Here is a 12,760-nt window from a genome sequence, read left to right as displayed (position 1 = left end):
TGCAAGTTTTTCAGCCAGATCATTTCAGGGTTGAGAGAGGAACATTTTTCTAGATAATGACTAAAGCCAATATAGGAGAAACACCCAAGAAGTTCAAGTTCAGAATGCCACCCTATTTTTAACAAGAATAACATGTACTTGAAGGAAAAAAATGAAACAAACATGACATCATTATTCTCAGGGAAGAGGGTTAGTCTATTACTAACTAGCTTTTGTTCCATGCTTCACAAATCCTATTTGTGCATTGTAAATTAATACTTACCTGAAAATCTCTTATAGGAAATTCACTTTAAGGTTGCTTGTCTTACTGCATGTGGAGTTACAACAACCGGACAGTAAATCCAGAAGGTTTTACAGTTGACAGAACCTCCACCAAGGCTCCATCTACAGAAATACTTAGCTCCTTTGATTTCATTTTAAGTATCCTATAAAAATGTCTTTAAATAGTAATCTTAGCTTTCCTGAAATCTAAAATTGAAATGCAGTTTAATAATTTCTAAACAGAGAAAACAACCTTGAAAATGTTCATAAAAATTCAAGGATTACATTTACTTTTTAAACAAAAGGTAGAATTGTCTTTAAACATCAAAACAATCATAAGAAACTTAAACACCCCAGTCACACTAACTAGCTTCAAAGAAGCTGTATAATTAAAAAGCAAGGATATTCATCATTACAATCATCAAGTCTTATCTTTAATATTTTATTGATATCAAATATTTATGTTTATATGGCTTGCCCATTGTTAAAGGGCTGCCAGGATAAAAAGACCAGGAATATCCAGAGACAATAAAGATTAATAAGATTAATAAACTTAACTTCCTTGCTTACCACACCTACATAAGTACATGCTTTTGCAGAAGCTGTTCATGGTTTTACACAGAACAAACATGCAGTTTTTATATAGTTGCAAATAACTGAATAGTTCTAAATATTTAAAATATCACAATTCTAATTTGTAAAGTAAAGCGATTGCTCTTGTTCACTTACCAAGACTGTATTATATCTGTCCTCCAAGTCAGTGATAAACGAAGGAAATGCTGGTTTTGCCAGCTAGTTCAGAACAAACAAAACCTTAGCCCTGGGCTCTTAGCAAGAAAATGGAAAGTTGTTTTGGTTTTTTTTTGTTGGGTTTTTTTTGTTTTTTTTTTTTTTTTCCAAATAGTAGATGTTGTAAACACCTACATTTGAGCTAGTCACCACGGCTCCCTTTACAGTCAATGAGCAGCAGCACACACTTCTGGAAGGCTGTCTATCTTGTGTTACAGCAGGCCTCAAGCACTGGACCGATAAATTACATTGCTCGAGCTTTAAGTAAACCTCAGTAACTGGGATGGGAGGAAATCACAGAAGTTTTTAAATACCTGGCACTCAAGCATTTAGTGCTTTTGAGGAAAGCACTTAATACAATTTGAATATTGTACTCAAAAAATACTAAAAATATTAAGAAAATACATCCATGACTATTTACAAATCAATTGTCTGGTAGCAAAAGTCAGCCAGCCAATAAAGTGTGATTAATTTCTCATAACTTCAGCCACCAGTTCTTACTCACTTAGAGCAGTCGCTGACATCTAGTCTTTTCCAAAATACTTTTCTTAATGTGATCTGAATGTTCCTTTAAACTGCTCATCTCTCTCTGCTGACTATAGAGGGAGCCTGGATGCCTAGATTTTAGACAGCTCAAGTAATATTAGATGAAAACTTCCCCCATACTAGTGTTATTTAACAACCTTTTATGCTAACATGTACTACAAAATAGTAGTCATAACATACAATAAATTATTAATATGCAAAGCAAAGCCCAAACCACTTTCAATTAATGCCAGTTTACATCTGAAATATTAATTGGAAAAAATCCAAGTCAATCACATACAAATTTTTCTCCTGACACTGTTTTAGTGGCAAGTGGCCTAATTTGCTGATTTTTTTCTTGGGGAAAAAAGGGACCAAGTCAGAAAAGACTATATGTTAGTATTTCAGCTTTACACTCAAGCATTAACTGGTTTTCTTTTTGTACTGTAATTAACTTTGAAGTAATTTTCAGAGGCAGTGGTTACTCTGGCAATACTTCTGTATCATAGTTCATTTTCTTTGGTTTATATACATAAGCACACACTCACATATGTGTATGTATACAGTTCTTGCAGACTGCATTAAAAAGGAATGTATCCTTATTTTCATTCTTACTATCCTAAGTGAATAAACAACACACTTAGAGTTGTTTACATCCAACTTCCAGGGCACTATACTGGCATTAAGGAAAAGGGCAATTCAGAGATCCATGTAGTTTGAATACATCCCAATATTAGGAAATTAACATTCTACAACAGCATTTCATTTCAAGGAACATTAGTCTGATGGGCCAGCTATGGTAATTATCTTTTAAGCTCGATCTTCACCTGATACAGAGCTCCCAATTGCCAACACAAAAATGAAGCTCTATGAAAAGTCACAAGCATGCTGATGTAGCTTGCTTTCAAGACAATGCATTATCAAATACAGGCAAGTTCAGAATCATGTGGCTAATAAGCAGTAATGAAAGTCATCTGTGAAAGTAAAATTTGATAACTGGTTGGGATAAGATAATGTCTTTTTTGATAAGCCACGGTTCACAAAAATGAGAAGGAACTCTGGTGTGACCAAACTTTTGTCTCATATTCCAGCTACTGCATTCGTACGTATGTAACTGGAACACACCGCCACCTGCGTTGGCACAGGTCAAATGTGTTTGAAGATGTTGTCTAGCCCTCAACAAAAGAAAGATTTCCTAATACAGATTAGAGGGAAAAAACAATCCCAAATTCTAGCTTCCCAATAATATCAGAGTGTCTTTCAAAATAAATGCACTTCAAACTGTAAGAATTACTTTCACAGCACGTACAAAGGAATGGGGGAATGATCGCTTATGTATTCAGAACTTGCTCCCAATGAAAGTTTGCAGGTGGCTTGTGACTCAATAAAATAAAAATAATTTGTTTTCAAATTCAGTGGGCTATGTCCTAATTTTAATATTCAAAGCATCCTTATAAACTTCAGTTTACAAGTGCTCGGAATATTTCTTAATAGCAGCAGCAGTCTGATCTGGTGTAGCAAAAATGTAGAAGTAAGATCTTATTTATATCAGCAATTAAATATTTAAACGAATCTCGTAACATTAGAAGAATCATCCTTATTTCATCTAGCATTTCAAGTTACTCCAGATCTTCTTCCCTGTCAACTCATATACAAATATGCTACTTAAGATTTAGTTGTTGCCTACCTTCCTCCTTTGAGACACGCTGAGGGCAGCAAAGTCATTAAACAAGGACGAATTTGGTGAAGTTAGTGGATCTGTAAAAAGAACGTAAAACACCATGTTGTATGTCTCTAATATTAAAAAGAAATTTTACATTTTTAAATTTATTTCTGTATGGAAATAATCCTTTTGACAAAACTAAGTTTAGCAACCACACTGCTAAAAAACATAGCATTTATTAGATTCTCTCCAACTGCTAAGTGGTGCTCATTAGCAGAATTTAGTAAGTTTAATTGCTGTTGACACTATTTAATATCCATCTAGCATTTCAAAGCCTTCATCTCCAGTTACCCCAAATTAGTAATCTTCTGTATAACAGTTTTACAAATAATAATGTGGATCTTACTTGCCCTGACACTGTTTTGCACAAATTTAAATCAAAACTAAGGGTAGAAAAAGTCTACATTCTGTTAGTATCTTTTTATTGCTTATTCTTTGTCCCCATATATCCCTTCTAGAGTTGAAGCACCAAAAACTGAACAATCATTACAGCTGCAACTTAAAACTCCAAACTACATGGGTAGAGCTGTCAAATTAGCAGATGATTGCCAGCTGTAAACATCGTTTTTTTGACAAAACAATTTCTTCAATATTAATCAATACTCCTTAAAAGGGTAATTCTACAAGCGAAGCACAGCTTGGCAGGGCAGAAGGGAGGGGAAGAAAATGACTTGCGACACAACAGAATTTAAACTGGTTTCCAAAAGTCAGTCTGGTTTCTCTCCTTCACGTGCATCACCATCACTATTTGGCCTGTCACAGTCAAACTCTGACTGCATTTAGAACTGGAGACCTCTACTGCCTTCCATAGCTAATTGTTCAGTGGGACAAAAGAAGCAGAATTATTCAGAAAGCCTACTGGAAATGAACCAGGAAGAAGAAAAAAGATCAAAAAACTGTACAAATTTCAACTTTCAAGCAAGCTAATTTTATAGTAGTTACCATCATGCTTAAAAAATTATAACCCTAGTAAGGAGACTAGCTGCAGGGTGAGACATGCAAATGGAGTTCTAGAACATCATTTACACAGCAATTTTCAGAGCAGAAACATATTTTAAATGTATGCCCTTGCCATAAGGTACTAGTACCCTCTCTTTAAAGAACTTAGTTTGACAGCTCAGCTGAAATAATCTGCAGTGATTCTGAAAAGTGCATTACAGACATTCAATATACCCTTCACAATAATTTAGTGAGTATGTAGGCCTGCACTACAGAGATATTTTGTTCAGCTGAAAACCATGTTCCCTATAGCAGGGAAAAAATTATAAGAGGTAAAGTACTGCTTACAGAACAAAACTTAATAGCTATTAAAAATCATCAGTTACCACATTTCACAAAACCTGTAAACACTAAATTTAAGAGTAAAAACCTGAACATTTATTCCATACAATAACTTACTTGAAAAGCACAATAAAAAGGGATACTATTGTGGGGCAACATATATGCTTAAGCTATCAGTGCTTTACAGTGGATATCTAAACTAGCATTTCACTTGAAGTGACAAAACCAATAATGACTTTTTAGTTTTTCCCCACTGGAGCAATGAGAAGCCTGAAAATTTATGCGTTCATTAGCACTTCAACTTTGTATTAAAAGTAATCACACAATATACTACAGTTTTACTGCATCTCAAATCAAAGGAGAAAAAACATACTGTCGTAAGTCTCAGTTTTGCAAAAGTGAATCTCTTAAATTTTCAAGCATACTTTTATGCATAATACTTTAAAACTACTTACCATGGCCTGCGTACTGCTTGGCACTGTCATTGAGAAGGCTAGGGGAGCTGCTGCTATTTGTCATCCTCTGAAAAAATAAAAGACAAGAGTGTGCATGTAAAATAAAGCTGTAAAAAACTAAGTGAGGGCATTGGGGATGGCATTTAGAAAGTTTTAAGAACAGACTGTGAAACCTGTGCTCACTCCCCATTTAGTAAATAGTCTAAACAGAGAGCAATTTGTAGTTGACAAATGTTTAGTAAAATAAAGCATTTCACAGGTGAGCAGTGCAAACTAAAAATGACTGTATATTAAAAAAAAATACTATCTTCATTAATTTCTTCTATCTTGGGAGAGCCTACTAAGCGTACGTCGTATGTCGTCAAAATATTAGGTAAGCCAAATACTTATCTCCTTTAAACATTCTTTCACATTATACCCCTGAAACAACTCCTCCCTTTATTATACACTATCATCACAACATGAAACTTTTCCAATGAAAAAATACTCAAATTAGCAGAGCATTTGATAGATTCTTTTTAAAAACAAAAGCATCTTTTGAGACCTTTCAGCAAAACCATGCTATTCTCATAAGCCAACAGGACCTCTGAAACACTCTACACATTCTCCAAGGCTCCACCTGCTTCTCTTACATTCATCTACAGCTATGGGCTAGCAATAAACTGGACTAAATGAGGCAGTGCTGCTCTAAGAGCTACCACTGCTTTGATAGAGAAGTTTTAAAGTGTCTCCTCTTACTCTTGCTTATTTTCTTTGACCGGTCTCCCAACAGGAAGAAAAAGTGTGAGAAGCAAGGCAAGGTCAGGATGTGTTCTACATCACTGAGAGAGACGACTGGTAATTTGTTAAAATATTCCCTAGCATGCTTTTGGCCCACATCAACCAGGAGTCTCCCAGCCAAGTTCCAGGCACTATTCAGCAGTGAAAAGGTTTGAGATCCATTTAAATGGACAGTTTGCAGGCAGCCCCTGCTTTACGGGGTGAGTGTACACCAGCACAAACAGGCCATTTTGTGCCAGCTGGCCCTAAGCATCAAGGAAAGTTTACAGGCGTGTTTAATTTAATAGTCTAGACACAGACTAAGACTTAAAATTGGTCACTGGAGTTGCTCTTTATTTTACCACAGCCAGTCTCAATGTTGGTGGCAGAGGGCAAGAAGCTTACTACATTATACTTCAATGCCATTTCACCTAATTCTTGACCAGAAAGATCAATATTCAGGAGTAAATTTGGTAAGAACAGACAAGAACCAACAGAAGCTGGAGCATTATCCAATATGGTAGAACTGTAAACCTACTGCAATTCAAGTTTCTCAACATATGCAGTTTTCATACTACCACTGACTTCACCAGAAGCTGTAGCTTTTAATACTTGTTTCTAAAAGAACAAATAGATTGTGTAAAGTAGTTTTTATGTGGAAAGCAAGTTGTAAAAGAAAAAAATAGCCTGCACTAATTAGAAAAGTAACTTGAAAATTTTCGTAAAATTTAGGTACTTCAGCAGGTATCTTCAAAAGTTACTCTCCCAACACCATCCTCGATCCCTCAATGCTTTATTCCCCTGTGCATTAGTTCCATCATCTGTGCTGCTTTGCTACAGCAAGCTTTCTACAATCATTCAGGCTTCTTTGATACAACTTTCCATTCCATACAAGTAGGTAGTGCTACATGAAGCAGAACTATAGCACATGCAGATGTTCTAGGACAACAGGTGTAATATATGTACACATGTAAATACTATGTAAACCTTTTGCTTTTTCAAGACTTTAATGAGGTAATCTGTTTGCTATGTGCTCTTCCCTTATTTTGATGCCAGGTGTCTCACGTCCTAAATATACTGAACCGACACAATGTAACTCTCACTAAAATGTTAGAGATCAGCAATTAATTCTTTACACAAAAGGGATGCCTCTAGTGAAACAAAGTTTACTTATTCCTGCAAACAAGGTAGCACTTTGGGAGACCCACACTAAGTTAACAATCTTGCTGAAGTTCAGGGATGTTCATCCTCCCGTCTGCTGTCATTAAAATAATAAGAATACATCAAAATAAAAAATTTCTGGATTATAGTAGGTCAACTATTCATACATCGTATTCCCTTCCTGACTAAGAAATGGGAAGAAGTTAAATAGTTTTTCACAAATATTTGAAAAGCATCCCTATTATGCATCTTTTCTTTTTCCATACTGATTCTTACAACAGAAAGTGGTTTAGGAAAAAATTTCCTGAAGGGAACTTTTCCTATTTTCACCAAATTTGTCCTGGTGTAGATAAAAATTGTGTTAATGTCCATTTATAACACTCAGATTTTTGTAATAATTTTAATGCAAAAGGTAATGGTCTGTCAGAACAGGAATAAATATGGTATTGAGATCCAGGTTGGTATCAAAGATGGTTAATTAAGCCATTATTAAATATGGCTTAAACTTGGAATCAAGCACTTTTATGCCATCAATATGGCATAAAGTACAGCCGTTAAACATTCAATCAACAGACTTGCAATGTGAATAGGTGACCGCGATGATGAAAATCAGTGCTGATATAATCACTAAAAACCTACAGTGCACACAAGACAGATTGCAACAGAACACACTGAACAGGATTCTGAACGCAGAGTGTAAACAAAGCCCGTGAACATCAACTGTGCTCTTACAAAGTCAAGTCTTGTTCAAGGTGCAAATGCATTTTACATGAACCAGGATTCTGAAAAACCAAAGCTTCTCTCACCCATCTTGGGCAGCTCTTGCTTTAGCAACTGCTTGTTAGCTGTACCTTGAATGAGGCTAAAAACCTCCACTTCACCACTCATGAATTTTTCATTTTGCTCACTTTTATTACACATGCACAAGCTTCTTACCTTAAGATTATTCACAGAAGACCTGCATATAATCAGTAAAGGATTTTCAAACTGTTTTAATATTAAAATTTCTACCACACCCAAAAGCATTTAGTCTTAATGAAGGTTATTCCTGTATCTGATTTTTACCAGGTCAGGCCAAAAAGGTCTTGAAAGAAAAAAAGAAAACCCCACCTCTGTATGTTATTTGTGTTTTTCAGAAGGCAGTTTTGATTTTAAATAGCACTTCTCAATCTCTTCTAATGGTGCTAAACTATTTTTCATACAAATTCAATTTCAAGAATGCAATCACAAAAACCTCAAGCCCAAAGAATGAAAGCTCCAGAAAGGTAAGAGCAACCATTAGCAGGAGAAGAAAGCGAACTATTCATTCCTATTAAGCCTGCCAGGCAAGGCAAGCACGCACATATGAGAGCTTCAGACTTTTTTAGTACATCATGATTTCCACCATATGGAAGTTAATATAGAAAGATGACTTTGTCATAACCAAGCACCACACCAATGTCACTCAGTTGCATATAAACTTACTTTCTTTGCCTGCCTATTGCTATGATTTATTGAGGTTCTTTAAGCACTAGTTAACATTCAGCTAGGCTGACTGGCATACATCCTGCCCCTCTCCCTTTAAAGGAATTAGAAAGTTGTTTCTGTTCACATCTCAAAAGAAAGCTACTGCAGAACAAAACTGTCACATTCATCCCTGTCCAAGGATTTAACCTGAGGCTTCAGCTTAAAGTTCTTCCACCAGTAGCAAAATAGAGGCTCTTAAATTTCACAGAAAAAACGAAAAATAAAGTTTTTCAGAATACTTTGTTAATTCCTGAATATTCAAGCAATTAAGTTACAGGATGGGAATATACTCATTCAGTTTTTATTCTTTGTTCAAGTACCAGGATTAATCAAAGTAACTCATCTCCTCTTAAGAAAAAGACTGTGAAAAGACAAGAGTGTCAAAAATGAAACTTTTTGTCAAAATGAATCAATATTTTACCTAGATGTGAAACAGCCTAAGGTGTACTAACGTTTCCTATTCAGAATCATTGCAAGGTCTTTTTTTAAAAGTATTGTTTTCACACTGACTTTAAGACAACACTGACAGCAGATCAACAGCATCACTGTAAAAATAGTTTTCATATTAGGTTGTTATTTTAATAATTGTTTTGATGATTAAATACTTCTTACAGAAGGGTTGAGCTGGGAATGGACCTCTGGAGGCCAACTGGTCCAGCCCTCCTGCTCAAGCAGGGCCACCTACAGCTGGTTGCCCAGGACCGTGTCCAAACAGCTTTTGAGTATCTCCAAGGACGAAGACTACCACTACCCTGGGCAACCTGTGGCAGTGCTCTGTCACACTCACAGTGAAAAAGTGTTTCCTGAAGTTCAGAGGGAACGTCCTGTGTTTCAGTTTGTGCCCACTGCCTCTGGTCCTGTCACTGGCCACCACTGAAAAAAGCCTTGCTCCCAACTCTTTGCACCCTCCCTCCAAATCTTTAAGTACATGGAGGAGATTCCTCAAGCCTTCTCTTCTCCAGGCTGAACAGTCCCAGCTCTCCTCGCCTTTCCTCACAGGAGAGATGCTCCAGCCCCCTCATCATCATCACAGCCCTTTGCTGGGCTCTGTCCAGTATGTCCATATCTCTCATGTACTGAGAAGCCCAGCACTCCGGGTGTCATTTCACCAGTGCTGGGCAGAGGGGAAGGACCACCTCCCTTGACCTGTTAGCAGTGCTTTACCTAATGCAGTCTAGGACACCATTCAGGTTCTCGACACTTCCTTGGTGCAGTATGCTAGGAAGAGAAACATTACAAGAAATAATCCCACCTTCTAAAGGTATATACCACCTTGCCTCCACCCTTCAATGTTCAATAGCGAAACCCAAAACGATAGCTGCACTTAAGCTCGCTTTGCTTTCATTCCTGCACTAAAGTATATAGTTACAAAATTCACATCAAGGTAGAGGATGAATATAGCTTTGCTGCACACAGTTAGACCTAATTTTACATAGCTTATGTTACAAGACTTATGTTTAGTGAGGGGTTTTGCTTTCTTCTCCACCATTTCTTTTCCACAAAATACGTAAAAGATTGCATTTGTTCCCTCTGTCTCTCTATTACCCACCCTAACCCTGAGGAAATAAGCACTTTACTCAGGGTCATTTCTTTGTTCAGTGTGTTATGTCAAAATATTTTGTAGTATGTCACAAGCTATTCTCTTCATCTTAATACTGTTCTTCTGAAACTATCTTTCAGAGTATTTCTTTTAAATTTTTAGAATAATGTTAATTGGACTATAAAAGAAGTCATCCTGTAAAAGAATAAGATTGTCACAACCAAACAAATCACTGTTTAGTTGTCAGATTCTATGACCTACAAAGGGTGATACCTTTTGCTTTCTTTTTTAAACAATCCAAAACTTGTCTTTGACAGTTAGCATATTTGGCAGCATCTACAGCATGTCCCACTCACAACTGTTTGAACTAAATCAACTGGATTTCTCCAGAAAGCATTATGTAAACAACTGCATAATTCTATATTTAAAATAGCACGTCTGTAGTTCCACACAGTCTCAACAGTCAAAAATTTAAGACATTTACAAGGTTCTGTGCTATAAGGAGTGTTTTATTACTTGACTCTTGGCAGATGCAGCAATGGGAACAAAGGTCTTTGTATTTATTCAGCTGCAAAGCTTTGAAGTGAGCATGGTCTCTACTCCTCAGGCTTTTCAAGAATGTTTAGTATACCAACATTAGCATGGCGAAAGCAAGCAAGGCAAGACCAATTCTTCTCTATCGCTTTGGCCTTGCCAGCTTTAACATTGAAGACTGTTACCCAACTCTTCTTAATTTTGGTTAGGGTGATTACTTGAAAAGTTATGATTCTTACTTTCTACATAACTTGCAGTCCAAGGGAATCCATGTAGTTATAAATCTCATCCCATCAAAATAAGGAAAACCAGATTTCTGTGAAGCAACATGCATGAATACACCTTCTACTGTTTTACTACTGCTCTTACAACTAAATTGCTCAATTCTAATATGACATTAAAAGTTTAACATTAAGATACTCCTCTGCCTCATCCTACTACAATATCCTTTTAACATCCCAACATAATACTACTAAAGCTCCTTCCCGTACCACCTGTATCTGTGATCAAGCCACTGCCACAAGTCAAGGGGCAGCACTAATGCCAGAGGAACACAACCAGTTAGCCAAGTGGCACACACAGAGCTACTGAGCAAACAGCCAAGCATCAGAGGCATCCCGGCCAGCCAGCTCCTGCCTCCTCACTGCTGGGAAAGCCAAAAGCAATGAGCTGCTTCTTGAACCACACCTCTGACTGTCTCTTGGCAGCTGCGTCTACGCCAAAAAGAAAAAGAACAGCTTCGAGGACAGCGTGCGGCCTGTGGGCCATGTGTTGCGCAGGCCTGCTCTGTTAGTAGTTAGAGAAGGGGAAAACAGAAAATAAATGCTTTGATAAACTGGAAGTAGCTTTTACTACTGCTAATGTAGTATATGAAAGCACATGAAGATTCAGGGCAGAAAAGACGCATGAAACAAAACTGTATTATGGGAAAATGCAAACCAGTGAGGACAGAAGACTGAATAGGAAACTAGTTAGTAACACCAGAGAAGAGGTCAGTGGGGGACAATGAATGGTTGGCTAACAGCAAAGACCTCTGAGGTAGGAAGAGTGGAAGGATGAGGCAAAGACATATTTTTCAGAAAGGAAGAAAAAAGAAGGATTAGAGCCATGGCCACTTAAAAAATCCTACCTCTTCTAAATGGTACCAAGGATTTTTACTCTTTTCCACTGCAAAGTGAGCATTGCCATCATGTCTTCACCACTAATCTAACCTCAGTGAGATGTTCTAGGTCTCACAAAGTATTCCTCAACACATAAAAATGAAATCTGAGTCAGAAATACCCATTTTGCAGAAATTCTGACCACTAGTCAACTACATTACTTGTGACCAAAGCAGCACATCCCCCCCCCAATTCATCATGATACAATTCACTTTTACTTTCCTTCCTTTTACTGCTTGCTTAACACTGTAACACAGATTACACACTGCACACAAAAACATGATTGCAAAATTTGGATATAGCTTTGCTTGAGGCAATTTGGCTCCATTACCTATGCATTATGATAACCCCAATATGCACAATCACATGCTCTTTTCAACAAACTTCAGTTTTATTTGCTGCACATGACAAATACATTCTGAAGATTAATTAGGAATAGTCAAGAAGAAACGTCTGTTGAATCCCTGATGATTATGTTAGAAGGTGACTAGTAAATAAAGCATGGACTTTATTTAAATAAAGCAGAAAGATTATCTCACAGTAAAAGAAAATGAGCATTACACAGCAGAGACTGACTCTATTACCATCTTTGCTAGATTGAAGCCAGTTAAGCAACTTGAACAGAGCTTTCTACAGGTGGTCATTAACTCCATTCCTCACCTCCCAGCTGTACAGGTTAGTTTCAAAAACATTGGGGTCTAGTTTGCCAGCACTGTTGGGGATTTTTTTTCTGTTTGTTTAATTGCCATTCTTTTTTTTCCCATGCCTCTATAAAATGCAGACTACATTCTTTCATAAGTAAAGCATTTCACAAAGTTGGATGCAATAATCGTAACCTGCACAGGAAAGCACACTGCCAACTAGCAGTCTTCATGAGAAGGATGTGGACAGCATGCAGAAGTAAGGCATGGAACTGTAAGATGAACACTTAATCGACTATCAAGTGGGTGTTCATTATGCATGCACCACACACCTTGTATCCTGAATAAGTCCCACTTATAATTTTCCCACTGAAAAAATTATACAATGTTACGAGGAATACATCTCAATATATAACCTCAAGGCT

At 36.9% G+C, this 12,760-nt stretch overlaps 1 protein-coding gene across 7 annotated transcripts in view; it reads right to left on the bottom strand.

Moving 5' to 3' along the window:
- Positions 1 to 12,760, bottom strand: part of PAN3 (poly(A) specific ribonuclease subunit PAN3) — an 88,090-nt gene that overhangs the window by 59,098 nt on the left and 16,232 nt on the right. For 5 of the 7 annotated variants that reach the window (XM_042793163.1, XM_042793158.1, XM_042793162.1 and 2 more), the window contains 3 exons: positions 5,035 to 5,101; positions 3,263 to 3,333; positions 991 to 1,053 (listed from right to left, as the gene is read on the bottom strand). In XM_042793163.1, coding sequence (XP_042649097.1) covers positions 991 to 1,053; positions 3,263 to 3,333; positions 5,035 to 5,101 — 201 coding nt within the window. The remainder of the gene's footprint in view (positions 1 to 990; positions 1,054 to 3,262; positions 3,334 to 5,034; positions 5,102 to 12,760) is intronic. The other 2 variants (XM_042793160.1, XM_042793164.1) reach the window with 1 other exon arrangement.

The sequence above is a fragment of the Tyto alba genome, unplaced genomic scaffold (genome assembly GCF_018691265.1).
Source record: "Tyto alba isolate M040663 unplaced genomic scaffold, T.alba_DEE_v4.0 Super-Scaffold_2, whole genome shotgun sequence".
NCBI classification, from domain to species: domain Eukaryota; kingdom Metazoa; phylum Chordata; class Aves; order Strigiformes; family Tytonidae; genus Tyto; species Tyto alba.
Note: the sequence above shows the minus strand (reverse complement) of the source record. Positions and strands in the feature narration are given on the sequence as shown.